At 37.4% G+C, this 22,209-nt stretch overlaps 2 protein-coding genes across 2 annotated transcripts; one reads left to right on the top strand and one right to left on the bottom strand.

The window, feature by feature from the left end:
* Positions 1 to 12,081: 12,081 nt before the first annotated feature.
* Positions 12,082 to 14,646, bottom strand: LOC115955505 (disease resistance protein RPM1-like). Its single transcript, XM_031073635.1, has one exon. The coding sequence runs from the start codon at positions 14,644 to 14,646 to the stop codon at positions 12,082 to 12,084; it is 2,565 nt and encodes an 854-aa protein (XP_030929495.1).
* A 5,850-nt stretch (positions 14,647 to 20,496) lies between these two features.
* On the top strand, positions 20,497 to 21,874 carry LOC115958294 (uncharacterized protein At1g08160). Its single transcript, XM_031076698.1, has one exon. It carries the CDS (start codon positions 20,856 to 20,858, stop codon positions 21,654 to 21,656), a length of 801 nt encoding a protein of 266 aa, XP_030932558.1. The 5' UTR covers positions 20,497 to 20,855; the 3' UTR covers positions 21,657 to 21,874.
* The last annotated feature ends 335 nt before the right edge of the window (positions 21,875 to 22,209 follow it).

Below are 22,209 nucleotides of genomic sequence, written 5' to 3' on the forward strand. Positions count from 1 at the left end.
CAAATTTCTTTTACCTTTGCATCTCCACATGAAGTTTGTGAGTTTTTTCCTGCATAATTAACATATATGAACATAACTAGCTATGTACCTATTTCTCTGTTTTTATGATTGAATTCCTATTTCGGGTGATTCAATTAATTTTGTATTTTTTTCAAACATGTTTTGAGTAAAGATGTGGGTTTTATCTCTTTCAATGTGTCATATAGTCCATATATCTGGGTTTAGGAACATATTGTGAGTATCATTGAAATTCTGCAGACATGTTTGGGCAAAGGTGGGGGGTTTTCAATTTCCCACCATGTCTCATAGTCATTGTATGTGGATTTTTTAGGATGTCACTCGATTGTCCCATGGACCTTTCTGCTTTTGCAATCTTCTATCCTAATTAGGTGGATGTCAAAGTTTCCCACTTTCAAGAATGTACTTTGGGTTCGGAATCTGTTGCTAGAAGAAGAAAAAAAAAAAAAAACACACACACACACACACACACAAAAAACACAAAAAATCAACAAGCCCCTCGATGCAAATAATTTGATTTTTGCAATTCCTTGGTACAAAACTGTTAATAACTTGCACATGTGGAATGTGTCTTTTATTGATTTATGCAGTTCCTTGGCACAAATTTAAATTCACAATTGATGTCTGTTACTTCTAATTCAATGTAAGGATCAGATTAATAGTATTGTTTCTTTTGATAGCTGGTTTTTTTTTTTTTTTTTTTTTAACTACCTCTTTTGTGTTGTGGGTCTTATTTGGGTCTGTCATATATGGGTCTGTTCATTTTTTAGTATTTGGCTTGGGATGTTGAAATGGGCCGTGTGTATGACTTTAATTGCCAAGCCCAAGTCAACGTAAATAGAATCCTAGTTGAAAAGGAATGCTCCAGCCGACTTTGACATATATATATATATATATATATTAGGTTTTGATAAGTATGTGCAGCCGTGAGAATATATAGAGAAAAAATTCTAATTAACCAGTGAGCAGCCCATGAGAGAAAATAGAGAAAAGAGAGGCAGCCAGCTTCTATTCTTATTTTTCTGTGAGAGAATGTTAGGGTGTAATTGGGATTTGGGTTTCTTGAGAGTGTTCTTATGCACTATTGTATTTTTCCCTGATAATAGTGAAATCCCTGCAACTCCGTGGACGTAGGCAAATTGCCGAACCACGTAAATATTGTCTTGTGCGTGTGATTATTTTTCTTTGACGTGTGTTTTCTCTATTTGTTTTGTTTCTCACAGATTGGGATTTTTGGTTAAATTCCCTACAACTGGTATCAGAGCCTAGGGTTAGGTTTGAGTGGGAGCAATGACACAGGAAGCAGGAAAGGCGTCTGGAATAGAAAAGTTTGATGGCACAGACTTCGCGTATTGGAGGATGCAGATTGAAGATTATCTCTATGGGAGGAAATTGCATCTGCCTCTTTTGGGGACAAAACCTGAGGCTATGAAGGCTGAGGAATGGGCTCTTCTTGACAGACAGGTACTAGGAGTTATCAGGTTAACTCTGTCTAGGTCTGTTGCACACAATGTTGTAAAAGAGAAGACCACAGCAGATCTGATGAAGGCTTTGTCTGGTATGTATGAAAAGCCGTCAGCAAACAATAAGGTGCACTTGATGAAGAAACTGTTCAATCTGAAGATGGCAGAGAATGCATCAGTAGCACAACATCTGAATGAATTTAATACTATCACAAATCAATTGTCGTCTGTAGAAATTGATTTTGATGATGAGATTCGTGCTCTGATCGTCTTGGCTTCTTTGCCAAACAGTTGGGAGGCAATGAGGATGGCAGTAAACAATTCTACAGGAAAGGAAAAACTCAAGTACAATGATATACGAGATTTAATTCTGGCTGAGGAGATTCGCAGAAGAGATGCAGGTGAATCCTCAGGATCTGGTTCTGCCCTAAACCTTGAGACAAGAGGCAGAGGTAATAACAGAAATTCAAATCGGGGCAGATCAAAATCCAGAAATTCTAATCGAAACAGAAGTAAATCTAGATCAGGCCAACAAGTACAATGCTAGAATTGTGGGAAAACAGGTCACTTTAGGAATCAATGCAAAAGTCCTAAGAAGAAGAATGAAGATGATTCTGCTAATACTGTAACAGAAGAGGTACAGGATGCATTACTTCCACTTGATGATTGGGTTTTGGATTCAGGAGCTTCGTTTCATACCACTCCACACCGAGAAATCATACAGAATTATGTTGCAGGTGATTTTGGTAAGGTGTGTTTGGCTGATGGTTCAGCCTTGGATGTTGTGGGTATGGGAGATGTTCGAATATTGTTGCCCAATGGGTCTGTTTGGTTACTGGAGAAGATTCGACATATTCCTAACCTGAGGAGGAATCTGATTTCTGTTGGACAACTTGATGATGAAGGACATGCAATACTATTTGTTGGTGGTACTTGGAAGATTACAAAGGGAGCTAGGGTATTGGCTCGTGGAAAGAAGACTGGTACTCTGTACATGACCTCAAGTCCAATAGACACAATTGCAGTTGCTGATGCAAGTACTGATACAAGCCTATGGCACCGAAGACTTGGTCACATGAGTGAGAAAGGGATGAAGATGCTGCTGTCAAAAGGAAAATTACCAGAATTGAAGTCCATTGATTTTGACATGTGTGAAAGTTGCATCTTAGGAAAGCAGAAAAAGGTGAGTTTCTTGAAAACTGGCAGGACACCGAAGGCTGAAAAATTGGAGTTAGTACACACTGATTTGTGGGGGCCTTCTCCGGTTGCATCCCTTGGAAGTTCAAGGTACTACATCACTTTCATTGATGACTCAAGCAGAAAGGTATGGGTTTATTTTCTGAAAAATAAATCAGATGTATTTGAAACCTTTAAGAAGTGGAAGGCCATGGTTGAGACAGAAACAGGTTTGAAAGTAAAATGTTTGAGGTCAGATAATGGAGGAGAGTACATAGATGGAGGGTTCAGTGAGTATTGTGCTGCACAGGGAATTAGGATGGAGAAGACCATTCCTGGGACACCACAGCAGAATGGTGTGGCTGAGCGCATGAATAGAACTCTCAATGAGCGTGCTAGAAGTATGAGGTTGCATGCTGGACTACCAAAAACTTTTTGGGCTGATGCTGTTAGCACTGCAGCTTACCTGATAAACCGAGGACCTTCAGTTCCCATGGAGTTCAGACTTCCTGAGGAGGTTTGGAGCGGTAAAGAGGTAAAGTTTTCACACTTAAAAGTTTTTGGTTGTGTTTCCTATGTTCATATTGATTCTGATGCTCGTAGTAAACTTGATGCAAAGTCTAAAATATGTTTTTTCATTGGCTATGGTGATGAGAAATTTGGCTATAGGTTTTGGGATGAACAAAACAGGAAAATCATCAGAAGTAGAAATGTGATATTTAATGAACAGGTTATGTACAAGGACAGGTCAACTGTAGTGTCAGATGTTACAGGGATAGATCAAAAGATATCTGAGTTTGTCAACTTAGATGAATTGACTGAAAGTACTATCCAGAAAAAGGGTGAAGAAGATAAGGAGAATGTGAATTCACAAGTAGATCTGAGTACACCTGTAGCTGAAGTCCGCAGATCTTCTAGGAACATTAGACCTCCACAGCGTTATTCACCCACTCTAAATTATCTCCTGTTGACTGATGGTGGTGAGCCAGAGTGTTATGATGAAGCCTTGCAAGATGAGAATTCAAGCAAGTGGGAGTTAGCCATGAAGGATGAGATGAATTCCTTGTTGGGGAATCAGACATGGGAATTGACTGAATTGCCAGTAGGAAAGAAGACTTTGCACAACAAGTGGGTATACAGAATAAAGAATGAGCATGATGGTAGCAAACGTTACAAGGCCAGATTAGTTGTTAAAGGGTTCCAGCAGAAAGAAGGCATTGACTACACAGAGATATTTTCTCCAGTTGTGAAGATGTCAACAATCAGACTAGTACTGGGAATGGTGGCTGCAGAAAACTTACATCTTGAGCAGTTAGATGTGAAGACAGCATTCCTTCATGGTGACTTGGAGGAAGATCTTTACATGATTCAGCCAGAAGGGTTCATTGCTCAAGGACAAGAGAATTTAGTTTGCAAACTAAGAAAGAGCTTGTATGGCCTAAAACAAGCTCCTAGACAGTGGTACAAGAAATTTGACAGTTTTATGCACAGAATTGGATTCAAGAGATGTGAAGCTGATCACTGTTGCTATGTTAAGTTTTTTGACAATTCTTACATCATATTACTGTTGTATGTGGATGATATGCTTATTGCAGGGTCTAGCATTGAGGAGATTAATAATCTGAAGAAGCAATTGTCCAAACAGTTTGCAATGAAGGATTTGGGAGCTGCAAAGCAAATCCTTGGTATGAGAATCATTAGAGACAAGGCTAATGGTACATTGAAGCTTTCACAGTCAGAGTATGTGAAGAAAGTTCTCAGCAGGTTCAACATGAATGAAGCTAAACCAGTGAGCACACCCTTGGGTAGTCATTTCAAACTAAGCAAAGAACAATCACCGAAGACAGAAGAAGAAAGGGACCACATGAGCAAGGTGCCTTATGCCTCAGCTATTGGCAGCTTGATGTATGCTATGGTGTGTACAAGGCCAGACATTGCACATGCAGTGGGAGTTGTGAGTAGATTCATGAGTAGGCCTGGAAAGCAGCATTGGGAGGCAGTCAAGTGGATTCTAAGATATCTGAAGGGTTCATCAGATACATGTCTTTGCTTCACAGGTGCAAGTTTGAAACTGCAGGGTTATGTAGATGCTGATTTTGCTGGTGATATTGATAGTAGAAAGAGTACTACTGGGTTTGTTTTTACTCTGGGTGGTACAGCTATATCATGGGCTTCAAATCTACAGAAGATTGTTACTTTGTCTAGTACAGAAGCTGAGTATGTTGCAGCAACTGAAGCTGAGTATGTTGCAGCAACTGAAGCTGGAAAGGAGATGATTTGGCTACATGGTTTCTTAGATGAATTGGGTAAGAAGCAGGAGATGGGTATTCTACACAGTGACAGTCAGAGTGCAATCTTTCTTGCCAAAAATTCGGCTTTTCATTCAAAGTCGAAGCACATACAGACAAAATACCACTTTATCCGTTATCTTGTTGAAGATAAGCTGGTAATGCTTGAGAAGATTTGTGGATCTAAGAACCCGGCAGACATGTTGACTAAGGGTGTCACTATTGAGAAGTTGAAGCTGTGCGCAGCTTCAATTGGTCTTCCAGCTTGAGGACAGGAGGATGAGTTGCAGGGATGAGGGATTGTGTTATGGAGGATTGTGGCTGATGTTTGCAGCTTGTGAGCCCTTAAGGGCTAAGGTGGAGCTGATGGAGGAGTTTGCTCGTGTAGCTTGATCAATTCAAGTCAAGGTGGAGATTTGTTGAAATGGGCCGTGTGTATGACTTTAATTGCCAAGCCCAAGTCAACGTAAATAGAATCCTAGTTGAAAATGAATGCTCCAGCCGACTTTGACATATATATATATATATATATATATATTAGGTTTTGATAAGTATGTGCAGCCGTGAGAATATATAGAGAAAAAATTCTAATTAACCAGTGAGCAGCCCATGAGAGAAAATAGAGAAAAGAGAGGCAGCCAGCTTCTATTCTTATTTTTTCTGTGAGAGAATGTTAGGGTGTAATTGGGATTTGGGTTTCTTGAGAGTGTTCTTATGCACTATTGTATTTTTCCCTGATAATAGTGAAATCCCTGCAACTCCGTGGACGTAGGCAAATTGCCGAACCACGTAAATATTGTCTTGTGCGTGTGATTATTTTTCTTTGACGTGTGTTTTCTCTATTTGTTTTGTTTCTCACAGATTGGGATTTTTAGTTAAATTCCCTACATGGGATAGATAATACTTGAAGTAATTGTTACTTTTTATATATTATACATCATTACATAATATTTATATTCCAAAGCATCACATGGGTCTGCAGCTAGTGGTAATAAAAACAGTAGAATTTTGAGATAGTTTGAAACAATAGAATTTTGAAATAATTTGAGGGGAAAAAGAAATGATGGAAAACATGAAAGCTTTTCTTGATTTGGCCACAAGGCCTACATCTACAAGACAAGAATCCAATTGGTTACATTTTCATTTACTTAGATAATAAGAACCAAATATTAGAATGGGAACTACATACACAAATCAATCACAATTTTAGTATTGAAATTAAACAATTTGCAAATGAATTTGCAATAAGTTACATTTTATGGTAATGCCTAACAAAAGAATGCTATTATGATAATGTTTTGGTAGGGAAGCCACTGCGATTGCCCTTTTCAACCTATTTTCTTTAAATAAATAAAATATACATATTCGTTATATTTTTCTCAAGCACTTTCAATTGCAAGTTCGAACTTGGGACCTCTATTTCTTAAACCAATTGGGTGTAAGCCCAAGGACCTCTAGATCACCTGAACCTTGTCAAACGGTGGTGGCTGCTTGGCAGCCCTGCCGAACACCATGAATGCCATCAGTTGGAACTGCCGTGGTTTGGGACGACCACGCGCAGTTCAGGAACTCACCGAGTTGGTGAGAAAGCACTCTCCCTTAATCCTCTTTCTGATGGAAACCAAAGCAAAGGATAGCTACGTCAACAACCTGAAACACAAGCTCCAGCTAGACAACGTGCATATTGTTTCTAGACAAAATACAGGGGGCGGCCTAGCTCTGTTTTGGAAGTCTGAAATTAATCTCCATGTTATTGACGCATCGACCTCGCACATAGACGCAGTAGTTAACCCAGGAGTGGATGACGCCTGGCGGTTCACCGGTTTTTACGGAAATCCTGTGACGGCCAACCGGGAACACTCTTGGGCACTACTAAAGCATCTGAATCTAAAAATGGAACTCCCTTGGCTCTGCGTGGGAGACTTTAATGAGATTGTCAGAAACGAAGAAAAAATGGGCGGGCCACTACGACGAGAGCGACAAATGATGGAATTCAGAGAAACCCTTGATTATTGCAGTTTTCGGGACCTGGGCTTCGTGGGTGCACCCTTTACCTGGTGCAACAATCAGTATGATGGAACGGTCACGTGGATCCGTTTGGACAGAGCAGTTGCTACTAATACTTGGATTCAATTCTTCCCATCAACCCGTGTACACCATATCTCAGGTTCACTTTCGGATCATTGTCCGTTATGGATTTGCACTGATGATGAGAATATTCGATTTTACAGGAAAAGAAGACCATTTAGATTCGAGGCAGCGTGGATGAAGGATGAAGGTTGTGAAGGTGTGATAAGAAATTCATGGGAGGGACAATCCTTGTCCAACCCGATGGAAAGTGTGGTCAATAAGATTAACCGGTGTAGCCAATCACTTCAAACGTGGAGTAAACTTTCTTTTGGAAACATTCGCCGTTTGCTGCACCAAAAGAAGAAACTACTAGTGCAGGCCGAGAAACAGTCCATGGGTGGATCAAATCACGACCAAGTAAGACTTTTGAAAGCTGAAGTTCATGATTTGATGGTGAAGGAAGAATGCTTGTGGCAACAGCGAGCAAGGGTGGAGTGGCTGAAAGCAGGTGATCTCAATACCAGCTATTTCCATAGCCGGGCAAATCAACGTAACAGAAGGAATTTTATTTCCAAGCTGGTCCTTGACAGTGGTGAAATACTAGAGGACGAACAAAAAATTGGAAAAGCATTTGTGGACTACTTCCAATCCATGTTCCAGTCAACCAATACGTTTGGGCTTGATCAAATTCTCCAAGGTATTGAGCCAAAAGTGACACCACTTATGAATGAAGACCTGAACCGGCCTTTCACAGCCATCGAAGTGGAACAAGCTCTAAAACAAATGAAGTCCTTAACAGCCCCTGGCCCGGACGGTATGCCCCCACTTTTCTATAAATCTTATTGGAATATTGTTGGCTCAGATGTTATTGATGCAACTCTATCAGTTTTAAATTCAGGAATTATGCCACCAAATATAAACCACACTTTCATCACCCTAATCCCCAAAACAAAATCACCAACTAGTCCAAAAGATTTTCGCCCCATTAGCCTTTGTAACGTCATGTATAAAATAATTTCCAAAACCATAGCAAACCGCCTCAAAAAAATCCTCCCAAAGTTGGTATCCGAAACACAAAGTGCATTCATGTCCAATCGCCTCATCACTGATAATATCCTCATTGCTTTTGAAACTCTCCACCACCTAAAAAATAAAAGAAGAGGCAAAACGGGGTTCATGGCTTTGAAACTTGATATGAGCAAAGCATACGATAGGGTTGAATGGAATTTCTTAGACAAAATTATGGAAAGGTTGGGTTTTGATAGAAAATGGATAAATCTTGTTGGTTGTTGCATCCGTTCGGTATCTTTCTCCATCATGATTAATGGAGAGCCTCATGGCTTGTTCAATCCTAGTAGAGGGCTCCGCCAAGGAGACCCACTATCACCTTATTTGTTTCTTTTATGTGCAGAGGGCCTTCATTCACTAATACAACAAGCAGCCAATAATGGTGACTTGCATGGAGTGTCTCTATGTAAAGAAGGGCCGAAAATTACTCATCTGTTTTTCGCGGATGATAGCTTACTTCTTTGTAAAGCTAAAGAGACCGACTGCCAAGCGGTGATGGACATCCTTACAAAATATGAACAAGCTTCAGGCCAAAAAATCAACCGTGAGAAAACCCAATTATTTTTCAGCTCAAATACAGATATGAACACCAGAAATAAAATAAAGGACCAGCTAGGTGTGGAAGCGGTGACACAATATGAAAAATATTTGGGGTTACCATCATTTGTAGGGAGAGCGAAAAGAGAAAGCTTCAGCTATATTAGAGAAAGAGTATGGCATAAAATTCAAGGATGGAAAGAAAAGCTCTTATCTCAAGCAGGTCGTGAGATCCTAATCAAATCGGTTATACAAGCAATGCCGACTTTTACTATGGGGTGTTTCAAACTCCCAAAGAGCTTGTGTAGGGAAATTGAATCAATGATTCGAAAATTCTGGTGGGGGTACTCGGGAGAATCAAGAAAAATCCATTGGATAGCTTGGAAAAAACTTTGCACTCCAAAAATCCAAGGTGGTTTGGGTTTTAGGGAATTGGAAAATTTTAACCTTGCACTCTTAGGCAAACAGGTGTGGCGCCTAGTGCAAAACAAAAACTCCATGCTCTATAAAGTCTTCAAGGCAAAGTTCTTTCCACATTGTTCGATCTTGGAAAGTGAGGTAAAAACTTCAGGTTCGTATGCTTGGCAGAGTCTCCTAAAGGCAAGGGAAGTTGTTAAAAAGGGAGCATATTGGCGGATTGGGGACGGATCACAAGTACAGATCCGGGGGGGATAGATGGCTGCCAGGTTTGCCCACCAAGCACATTATATCTCCCCAGAAAAATCTACCTACTAATGCCAAGGTATGTGCCCTTATTGATGAGGATAACCATAACTGGATTGAGGATAGAGTTGTGCAGGAATTTCTCCCCCATGAGGCTCAAGCAATACTCGGCATCCCCCTAAGCTATAACCGAACAAATGATACTCTCATATGGGCTGGTACAAAGTCAGGAAATTACACAACAAGGAGTGCCTATAAAATGCTATCAAATTGTCCTGACCCAACCTTACCTGGTGCATCGGACCCCTCTGCCCAAAACAGCTGCTGGCGAAGAGTTTGGACTCTTAACGTCCCAAACAAAATAAAACACTTCATTTGGAGAGCATGTCGTGAATCTTTGCCTACAAAGAAAAATCTGCTCATCAGGAAAGTAACACGGACAGCAATCTGTGACCACTGCAATGAGGAAGTTGAAGACACAATTCACGCGCTTTGGGGCTGCCAAGTGCTCAAGGAAGTATGGTGGAATGAACACTACCTCAGAAATCAGCTATCTACACGATATGTGGATTTTCGGGACTTGTGGACAGGTATCATAAACTCTGAGGTACCCAAATTGGCTGAGAGATTTGCTTATGTCGCATGGAGCATATGGCACAAAAGAAATGCAACGAGAATGCAGTCCAGCTCACTCCCTTTCAACCGGATCTACCAGGACATGTGTGATAGGCTACAAGAATTTCAGGCAGCACGGGAACTTGCCATACCAGAGCAAATCCCAGCGGGACCTACTCATTGGTCACCACCTCAACGTACACAGTCCAAAGTAAACTATGACGGTGCTCTGTTCCATGATACCAAACAAGCAGGGATCGGTGTGGTAGTTAGAAATTCAGGGGGAACAATACAAGGTGCACTCTCGGACAGGTGTTGTCTCCCCATGACTGTTGATGAAGTGGAGGCTCTAGCTTGCAGATCAGCAGTACTTTATGCAATACAGCTCGGACTTGAAGAGGTAGTGTTTGAAGGTGACTCCGAAACAATTACAAAGGCTCTCAATTCAGACTCGCCCTGTCTAAGCTCTTTTGGCCATATTATTGATGATGTTAAAAGTCTAGCTTTGAATTTTGCTTCAGTATCTTTTATCCATGTAAAACGTCAAGGGAATGCTGTGGCGGATAGACTGGCCAAGACAGCAAAGTTTTCCCCTTGCCCTCGTCTCTGGTTGGATGACATCCCTAGTGATGTGCAAAGACTTGTACTTGCTGATAAATGTTTTGTTGATTAATAAAAAGGACGGACTGGTTTCTCAAAAAAAAAAAAAAAGTTTCTCTTATTTGCATGTAAGAGATAGTAATTGCAACAGAATATAATAACTCCATTTTAGGCTTGGCTTACTTTTTTCGAGGTCAAGATTATCTTGATTTTGAGGTAATTTTATTATGGAGTTCTTAAAATTCTATTAATTTATTTTCAAATAAAAATATTTGGATTTTACCAAGTTATCAATCTGTAAACAAAAGTCAATATCATCTTTTTCTATTAAAAAAAATTAACTAATATCTATATGTGAGGTGTACATGTACTACCGTGTACAACCAAGCATCTCAACCATTCATGCTACTTTTTCTAATGTTTTATCAATGGTATAAAAAAATTAATTAAATAAATAAATAAACATTCATGGTAGTTTCAAATAAGCACTGTGCCTATTATTCAACGACTCCATTACATATTTCCTAATTTGCCTTATTATGTGAGCGAAAAATTGGAGGAAGGAAACGTTGTTGAGGTTCAAAATGGGGTATACTGAAGTTGAGGTTCTACATTAACTCGTTACTATACTTACCGGTGACTGAGGCTCTGAAATGACCCAAAAGATTAGGCAAATTCAGGATTGAGATTGACAATCCATTGATCATCATTTACAATGAAGGTGAGGATTTGGAGCTGGATGATTGATGATGCTCTGAGGCCTCAAATGGAAACAAAGAGTATGTCAATATATAGGGTCATTTCCGCAGAAGCAACAGCCAATCCCAATAAAGGATTTTGGATTGTAACCTTCATGAGATGCAGTTATTATTTGCAGTGGCACCAGCAATATTCAACCACAAATAAAAATCTGCAATTCCACTGTATATTCATACAACAACCATCATATATCTATAACTACTAGAATGTAATCCACGCCTTCCCTCTACACTAAAGATATGTGCTTGGATGATAGCCAAAGTTAATCGAGCGTTGTGAATGGAAGTAGTGATATGAAAGACCACTCACCATAATCCCCTATTGCTATATTACAAAAAAGGATATACACATTTCTGCACTTGAAAACATTTAACGAAACACTAATAATTTTGAGATAATTTAAGGGAGAAAAGAGAATAGCTAGAAGACGTGAGAGTTTTATGTGATTCGGCCACAAAGCCTACATCCATGGTACAAGAACCCATCCAATTACATTTTCTTCATTCACTTAGATGATAATACATTCCAATAGAACTAACTTTAATAAGGGGAATTACTTACACAAATAAGCACAATTTGAATTTTGAATTGAAATTAAACAATCAGCAAAATGAATTTGCAATAAGCTGCATTCTACAAGAAAACAAAATAACAGTAACATCTATGTTAATTAAAGCCATACCACAGTGGTTCTTCAACAACCACGTTGAACTCTTCGTGCCAGGTAGATATAGAAAGAACTTTGGAGAGCAGGTTATCCCATTACTAAAAGAACGAATTAATGGATTGTTTCCAACAGTCCAACAATATTTCTTCTTGTTCTATTAGTCCAAGAATTCTAAAAGGTGTTGTGGAACATTCGTTTTCTCTAAATGGGTGAGAGTACTAATTGCTATGCGCACCATGGTAAGACTGTTACAGTTTTCTATAGTCAGCTTTTGTAGTTTAGGCATTGCTAGTCCCGGAATGACTACAGACTTCAACCACCAGCATTGTTCAATTACTAATATCCTTAGTTCCAAAAACCATCCTGCTCGAAATTCAAGTACCTCACCACTGTAAGCATCATGCAGATGGAGCACCTTTAGAGAAGGCAAACCCCAAAGAACCTCAAGGGGGCTTTTCGCTAGCTGTGACCATTTGAGTTCTAATTTAAACAAACCTTTTAGTGAAAGAATCCATTCTGGAATGTTGTGCAACCTCCCTCCAAGAGATAGATTTTCAATCATTTGAGGAGACTTCTTAACATAATTCAAATCAAGAAACTCATTTGCTGATTCCACATACAAAGAAGAAAGATTTTCCATCTTCTCAATGGATGCACAAAAATCACAACTGTCTTTATTCTTGAGCTCTGTGATCCCCAGTTTCCTCAGTTCAATCAAGTTCTCCAACTCTTCAACAATACTCCCATTCTTGTTATTTGCCTTGATAAGTGACAATTTCTGTAACCATTTCAAACACCCAATTCCTTGAGACACCTCTACTCCTACAGTAGCATTATTTCTGCCTCGACAATCAACTAATAAATAGAGCAACTTTGGAATTTCCAGGATCCCAATTGGCAACTCTAAGACAAAAGTTTGTCTGAGGTCCAAAACAATTAGGTTCTGAAGCTTCTTAATAGATTTTGGAAGTGAATCTATCTTTGTGTTCCTTAGACTTAAGTACCTCAGAAGGTTGAGAGTGACAACTTCTTGAGGAAAAACCAGCAAGACTGCATTTTCCAAGTCTAGAACTCTCAATAACCTGAAGTTGCTAAAAACTCCTCTGACCAGTAATTCGAAACTCCTGTCTCCCCCAAACATAGAGAAGGTACGAACATGAGAGAAGTCCTTCCCTTGTAATATATTGGTGGTGCATATATGGAGAGACAAGCGCCGGTGGTTCTGACTCAAATTTGTATGTGGCCTTGTAAGAACAGTAACAAAATTTTCTTTCTCAGATTTGGAAAGGATGAAACCTCTTGCAAGATTAGAAACTCGGCAACTCCTCAGTCGTCCTTCACAATCCCATCTACTCACTTGAACCAAGCTCATTTGAACTAGCTCGTCTAGGTACTCATCCGCCACTTGCTCCAGAGTTTGACCTCTTTTTTCCTCAATAAACCCCTCTGCTATCCATAAGCGAATTAGTCTTCCGCGTGTAACAGAGTAATCTTCAGAAAAATTGCAGAAGTACATGAAACAAGACTTAAGATTAGGCGATAGATGGTAGTAACTCTGCAAGAATTTTCCGATATATTCAAGGCTTCCTGGTTCAAACTCAAGATTGTCATGGACTTTCTTGAACTCCATAATAGTTTGTGGCTTACCGTATAAGATATTGCCAATTGCAACAATTGCTTGTGGCAATCCTTCACATCGTTTCACAATTTTTTCAGACCACTCCTCACATGAAATAAGGCATTTACCATTTGGGAAGGCCTTTTTAAGGAAGAGCTCTGAAGCCTCTTCCCATGTTAATGGATTTAGATTGAGATCATAAATAAAATCATGAGAGGTGGCACAATAAGAAGCAATGTTGCGTTTACGAGTAGAAACGATTATTCTACTACCTTGATTATTACAAGGAAGTACTTTTCTAATGCATTTCCACTCATCTTCACTCCAAATACCATCTAAAACAAGTATGTACCTTTTCTGCTGTAAATGAGTGTGTAGACACGGTCTTCGATCTGTTCCTTGGTAAATTGGTAATTCCAACGCCTCCCAAATTCTCTCTAACATGCGCTCACAAGAGCGTGATACAGGAACCCAAGCATGGCATTCGAAACTTTCCTTCACCTTTTGATAGACGTCATAGATAAGAGTGGTTTTACCCGTGCCAGCACCTCCTAATACTGAAATTACAACATCCCTTGATTCATTGTTGAGAATAAGTCGCCGAAGTTCTTTTCCGCGCCTTTCAATGCCCACAAGTGGCTCATCCGAGGAATATGGATAAGCCTCTGGAGGGATCTCTGTAGCCGTAGAACTTGAAGGCAAGTTAGAGCTCAAAATGCGAAGTGTCTCTAAGTCATTGATTCGGCCTTTGATCTTGGCTTTGATACCTCTCATTGAAGAGGACAATTGAATACCTGGAATAAAGTCCTTAACAGGGTGAGCAATATTATGAACAATTTTCCTGGCCTGATGAGTATGGAAGTGTTCAGGAACTTGAAACATGTATTCTTCAATTACATCCTCAGCCTCATATGCTAGATTCCGGACGTTTTTAAGTAGATCCTTCCAACCTTCAGTATCTTCTCTTCCATCTGTGTCCTTAAGGAAGCCTTTCAAGGTATCCATCAAGTTTTTGACTTCTTCAATATCATGAGTTACATAGGGATAGATGCGTAACAATCTATCAACCAGAGCTAGTGCTCCTGAAAGTGCAATTTCAGCCATTAATTCTGCTTATTTTCTCTTCTAGTTTGTTCTCTCTCTCTCTCTGTCTCTCTCTGGCTAAGCAAATATGAAGGTATTCTACCCAAAAAAAATAAATAAATAAAAGAAGAAAATATTGAAGGTTAACTTGTGTTAAGAAAACCGCAGCTGTAGTCCACAAGGATAGCAGCAAAGTCATACGCGGCTAGTGTATCATACACGCTTTACAACATGAAGGCCACATGACCATTCTACGTTTCTTATCTCTGCGTGGAAATTTTCTGAAACATCTGGAATAATATTTTTGGTAAGAGAAACTTGAGCAATGCAGGTGGATACTAGGTAATTAGGAACTGGTAATGCTAAGGATACATAAAATGGTATAAAGTTGTATTATTTTATGTGTCTCTAGCACTAGTACTCATAGCTATTTCGTGCAAAAATTCGATTTTTGAAAATAAAAATCCTATGCCCAACAAACCTTATGGTCCGTTTGGTAAGCAAATTTGAACAATGTTTTGTGTGATTGAATGCTCACAACCTGAGGCCCCACTTTGGAGTGAATTGCTTGGTAAGGGAACTCTAACGAGGGTATTTAGATAAAAGTATTGGGTTGTTTAAAACACATTTTTAGTGTTTCACTTTGCACTCCATCAATTACCATGTGTTATGTGTTTGATTTTTTTCCTTTTTAAGTTTTGGTTATTTCATAAAGAAAAAAGTAATTGGTGGAATATTAAGAGTGAGAGGAAAGATTTTTATTTTTTATGAACAAATACTTTTATTCAATCAACAAAAGTGACTCTTTAGTAGTGTGATACTATTATGTGCAATCATGCAATATTCTTTCACATGAGGTGAATTCATATGTCATATGAGAGGATGTTGCATTCAACTAATATATCATTCAAAATAATAAATCGAGGACTCATTCCAAAGTGAGAGGATGTTACACGTAACATGTTACACAATATAATAAAACCTCTATTAAGCAAGGACAAATTCAACTCTGTCTCTAAGACAAATTAAATCAATAAAACTAGGCTAACTCAGAATTTACACAAACAAAAGCCAATTAACCGCTACAACAAAACAGTCACTTAGCTCAATACGTGCCCTTCAAGTACCAAAAAAAAAAAAGTAATGTTCCGAATAGAGCAAAGGATTCTATTATGTTAGGATTATTCTTCATTGTTACTAATCTGAATCTGATATAATTCATAAAATTTTTTACTAAAGTCTCCATAGTCTCCTTAACTTCTCATAGCTCTTCCATGAATCACCATTCCTGTCCATCCAAATAACAAATATATTGTTGCTGAAAAGAGAAATAAATAAATAAAAAAAATACCATAAAAACCACGCAGAGGTGTAACTTGATAGTAAGAGTTTTTGTTCCAACACTCAAAGATGAACAGTTCAAGCGTAACCCCAACAAAACCCATGTAATACACGTGATATTACCCCATTACAATCACGTGGGGTGGAATTGATGAGACCACACCAAAACCCCTTTTTTCACTCAAAAATAAATAAATAAAATAAAATACCATAAGTACAATTTATCAAAAAAAATAATAATAAAATAAGTACAAAAGGGCAATAGTACAAGATACAATACATTGATACGCTGGACCTAGACAACCATGCACGCCTTCGGCTATTTGGCCCACTGTAAGAGTTTCTTTCCAAGCTGGTCGGAGTCGCCTCCAAATTCCTCCGTTTACTTAGAATAGTCTCCATATATATAATATCTCCCAATTCATAATTGTTAATGAGTCAACAGGTTAAGTGCACAGCAGCACAATATTGAATGCGTTGATGAAGTGGTGACGGAGACAAAACTAGCGTCATCCTCAGTCCTCGTGCCTATGCAAGGTTGGTACGCGTCCCAACGTGGGTTTTGCAGTCGTTTCCTTACGGCGTGATTGATGTTGAATACAGAACGTTGAAGAACAAGTCTTGATCAATGCAGATGTGCGGTTTTAGCCTTTTAGGACTTTCCTTGAGTTTACAAGGGAAACACCTTCCTGGATAGAACTGAGCTATTTCTATATCGGAGAGGGAGACCCTAATAAAAGACTGACTCAATCTGACTAGTATGTAACCAAGTTCTGGGGTTATTGAGACCACAGCTGTAGTCCACAAGGATAGCAGCTAAGTCATTACAGCACTTCAATGCTAATGCTATATCTAAGGCCTTTTTGGCATTTCATAGCTCAAAAACCTTTGCATCAAAAAATTGTATACCTCACTGTTGCAAATTTTTTTGCAATAGTGCTACAGTACAATTCTAAACTTAGAATTGTACTATAACACTATGGTAAAAAATATATATATATTTTATTCCACCCCTTTTCCGTTGGAATCACATCCTTAGTTGAAAAAAAGTGATGATGTGAAAGAAATAATAAAGAAAGATTAAAAAATAATATTTTAATGAAAAAGTAAAATAATAGAGTTTTTGGATGTAGGGTGTATTGTAAAATGGTATTGTATAATTGATAAAGTAGCTTTTTGGGATGGTAAAATAGGATAGAGTGGCATTCTTCAATGCTGATGCTGGCTAGTGTATCATACACGCTTACAACATGAAGGCCACATGACTATTATTATCATACACGCTTGTTGGGGTTTCCCTTTTTTGGGTCTTATTTAAAAAACAGGAAAAAAAAAATGTTGTCAAAAAATTACCAAAAAAGATAAAATAAAATTACCAAAAAGCTGTCAAAAATTATCCAAAACTTGAAAAACTGACACAATATGTGTTATTAATAGACACCTTAAAGTACCCGTTAACATAATCTTATATAAAATATTTTCTTTTCTTTTTTGAGAATCATATATATTATAAAATTAAACAGCTATAGCTATAATGGAACAAGACCCAAATATATCTCAATTTAGAATTATAGAAATTATAAGGCAATGCTGCTTCTAGAGAGTCAAACATGGAGGATTCTACATTTCTACTTCCGTCCTAACAATGTCGTATGCAGAAATTTTGAAGCTTTCAACATGAAAAATCTTTTTTTTGTTGTTTTGTCTTTTGTTTTCAATAACTCCATATGAAAGTATTGACAAAGGGCCAAAATATTGAAATGAGGGTTTATTGCAATGAATGAGAAATTTCCATTTCAAAATAAAATGAAGACAGTTTAATTCATGGTTTTTTTTCTTCCATATATCTAAGATGCAGTACTGTATACATTTTTACATCCTTTTAATTATGGTGTTGATTAATTGGTTGTTGTCCTGCACAAAATGAAAATATACAAGATTACTTTTTGCAAGTAGCTTTAGCATTTACCTGCCAGTAATATAGAATATAGTGACAAAAATTAAATAGAAAGAAAAAGAGCAAAACTACACGAATGGACTTTAGAAATCAATCAGCTTGTCTTCATCTGCACAATACGAGTTCAAATATGAGGTGCATGGTTTTTGTTCACATGTTAAACGTAAATTTTCTCCACCATTGATTATGATATATAACAGAATACAAAAGTCTCAATTCCTTTTATAATTATGGTAGGTAGCTATAGTTGTTTTCAAAATGTTTAATAAGGTTCTATTTTGAAGTTTCATCAGCTATGTGAACGAGATAGTTGTAATTTTGGTTAACTCTGAATTAGTCTGTGACACTAATGAACTTTCATGTTTTAAATTAGAATATTCTCTAGATGTTACACGTTATACTACATGTTTTATAGGCACTTACCGCCAACCAAAGAAATAAGAAAAAAACATGGGGACCGTTCCAAGTTCTTATTTTCTTCTCAATTGATTACTATGGAGTATGTAATATCTTTGAAATAGTAAGAGGAACAAGTCTCCATCAATGCAAATGTGCTACTTCTGAGCTATTTCTCTATTGGAGGGAGACCCCAATAAAAGACTGCCTCAGTCTGACATTGTGTGCAACGAACTGAACCAAGTTGTGGGGTTGTTAAGACTACATTTGACTAAACTATACTTCTCTCTCTATATTGTCCCGAGTATATATTAATTTTTCTAACAAAATTCATAACCAAAGAGCTATGCTAGTTTTGAGTTTGTCTTGTATTCAATACTTGATCAGATAATTATACGAGGCATGGTGTTAAATTACTACATTTCACTAACTATACATCTCTTAATTTCTCTGTCTCTTAAATAAATTCAATAGGTTGGACTCCACTTAATATATATAACGAGAGAGAGTGTTAGATTAAATGATTACATTCATCATTTTTTCAAAAGTTTAAACCGTTAGAAAATGATGAATTTAATCAACTAATTTAGTACTCTCCTTTCACATTTGAGTTTGAGCTACCTTTATTAAATGGAGCCTAACGCATGTACCATGTTAAATTAGTGATTATTCCCAAAATTTATCTTAACACATTAAACAACTTGTTATTACTTAATATTAATTTACGTCAACAAAAAGATGTCTATTAAGAGGCCTGAAAATGACATCAGCACCAAAGAATGGTTAATGGTCATCTAGGTGGGGTAAAGAAAAATTATCATAGAACAAAGTTTATAAGCATAAGGTAAAATTCTTTCATTTCTATAATTTTATATTTATTTTTAAAAAAAATTGGTAGTGGTGGTGATGGGTTTTTTCTGGTGGAATTTGCTTATTCGTCTCGAACTTTGAGCTTTACGGGCCTTAATTCTTCTTTCAAATAACTCGATTTGTACGTTTGACCATATGGGCCAATTGAAAATGGCATTGCCATTATCAGCCACAGAAAGCCCAATACCTAAAAACCCAAGATATTTTTATTGTCTTGATAAAATAACCCAAGATATAAGATCAAATCAAATGCACTGTGATGACTGATGACCCAAGCTTAATACCCATATAAAATGAAAAACAATCTCTTCTTTTTCCATTTTTCAATTATTTTGGTTGTTTTACTTTCTTGGCAACACCATCTCTCTTTTCCAGTGTATTTAGGTTGTTTTAATTTCTTGGCAATTCCGTCTCCCTTCGTAGTTTAGGGACAACTTCTTTCTATATTTATTTTTTTGTTTTTACAACTAAGATGGCAAATCGTTAATGGTAGAAAATAAAATTCTGTTAATAATGTTAATGATGAACCTAAATAAAAATTAATAACAAATTACCAACTCAACAATGATGAAATAAATAAATAAAAGTGATTGTAGCATTATTGGTCTCTCTTGCATTTTTTTTTACTAAAAAGTATGGTGTGTCTTTATGTTAAAACTTCATCCCCTCTTTTCAGTGTGCTTTTGTTTCTCAAAAAAAATTAAAAATTAAAAATTAAAAAAAAATAAAAAAAAAGGATGCTACAACTACATCTACAACAAATTTTACTACATACAATTTATGTGTTAGCCAAAACTAAAAAGCAAGTCATAAGTATTAGTGTATTACCTTTGCAATTTGAATACATAGGTCAAATTAGAACATTTAAACAAGATGCTAATGGGGGGTGCTACTTTCCCCCCAAAAAATAACGTTGGAAGTGAAATAACAGTCCAGACCTCAAAACCTATGCTGCCATTCACTTTTTTATTTGAAAGCTGCACATACCCTTACCAACAGATCCCATAACCACCGGAAAATGTGTCCCACACTGGTTGATTTTAGAAAAACAAAATGTAGACTTTCAAATTCTTTTTAGTATAATAATATAACCCTACCAATTCCCATGCTTCTGAAAGATGTATCTGAATAAAGTTCACCAGGTTGTCAAAAAATCCAGGCGCATTATCTAGGTTTTGAAGCTTCCTTAGTGGTTAAACAAACATTAATCAGGCATGTAAAGTTTGATATGGCAATATGATATGTATCTAACATACAATGGATCCAAGCATTCAACTGAAGAGTACAGTACAACACCTGTATGCCATTTGACTAGTCTAACCAATTAAGAAAACAAAATAAGACTAAAGAGCTAAAGCCTTTTGCATATCAACTATGATTCTCTAGGACATTCTCAAACAAATCTGCAATTTCAAAAGCAAATGCATTCAAACCAAACATCTATGTTGCTCCTACTTTAGCTCCACCAATACCTCCTTTCACCAATATCAAAACAAAAACACAACACATTGGTCCCACTACCGCTCAATCAAAAGCTTCTTTTCCTCTTTACTTTCTTTTAATCCACTTGTTAATTTATTTAAAGACACTACCATCTTCATCTTTCATATTCCATCTCTCTATACTATTACTTCATTGGTTTTTCATCAAAACACTTTCAACAAACATGCTTGCTCTCCCACCTCCACCTCCACCCCAAAAGCAAACAATTCCAGTATCTCTCGATCAAATTGTTATATCAAAACAAAACGAGAATCAACCAAACCAATCAAAACAAGCTGAGAATAAACAAATCCCGTCAAAACAAGCCGAGTATCAACAAAACCGAGCACCAAATACGCAAAAATCAGTCATCAGAAAATCAAGAAACCCATCAACACTACTGGAACCTCGGCCTCGCCGGACCAACCCAATTATATGGTGTAGTGCAATTCTGTGTCTCATATTTTGCCTTATTCTCATCTTCTTTGGAGTAGCAACTTTGATCACCTTCCTTGTCATTAAACCACGATACCCGTTATTTGACATACCTAATGCAAACCTCAACGCTATCTACTTCGACTCACCAGAGTATTTCAATGGTGACTTTACTTTCCTCGCAAATTTCTCTAACCCAAATCGGAAAATTAATGTAAGATTTGAGTATTTGAGTGTAGAGCTTTACTTTTCTGACAGGCTAATAGCTACTCAAGCTATAGAGCCTTTTACTCAAAGAAGAGGGGAGAAGAGGTTGGAAGCAGTTCACTTCATATCCAGCTTGGTTTTTTTGCCCCAGAATCTTGCTGTGGAACTTCAAAAGCAGGTACAGAGCAACAAGGTCAGTTATAATGTAAGAGGAACTTACAAAGTGAAAGCCACGCTAGGTTTGATTCGAATTTCTTACTGGTTGCATAGCAGATGTCAATTACAGATGACTGGTCCACCAACTGGTGTTCTAGTTGCTCGAAGCTGCAGAACAACAAGGTGAGGATGCAGAACAAAATTTCTGCTTGGATTTGATCTAAAATGGCAAATTTGGTGTACAAAGCACAGTTTCATAAGCTTTTATCATGTATACAACAGATATTCTACTCAGCATGCAATGAAATTCTTTTGGTTGTAACCCCAAAGGGTGTTTTTGGAGTACTAAAACTACAAGAACGATGTGATTTTCATTTTATGCAGAGTTATGCCTTGAACTCAAAGCATGTCAAGACTAACCTTCAAATAGACTATGAAGCACAGGTGCGTTCCCGGTTTCCCGGGTGTGAGACTCGGCAATTTTTGAAAAAGTAGAGTGTGGGTGCAGTGGGATGCGGTGATTAAAAAATTATTAAAAATATTTTTATTTATATTTTCTATATATTTCTACTATTAAAATATTCTTAAAAAACACATTATATGTCCTTGGTTCACAAAACAAAGAAAGAAGAAGGCAAGAAACACAAAACAAAAAAGAAAACACAAAAGAAGCAACAAATAATTCAAAATAAAATTGAGAAATGACAGATTTAGGATGTTTGGGCCTCATTCAAAGCTGA

This window comes from Quercus lobata, chromosome 8 (assembly GCF_001633185.2).
Source record: "Quercus lobata isolate SW786 chromosome 8, ValleyOak3.0 Primary Assembly, whole genome shotgun sequence".
NCBI lineage: Eukaryota > Viridiplantae > Streptophyta > Magnoliopsida > Fagales > Fagaceae > Quercus > Quercus lobata.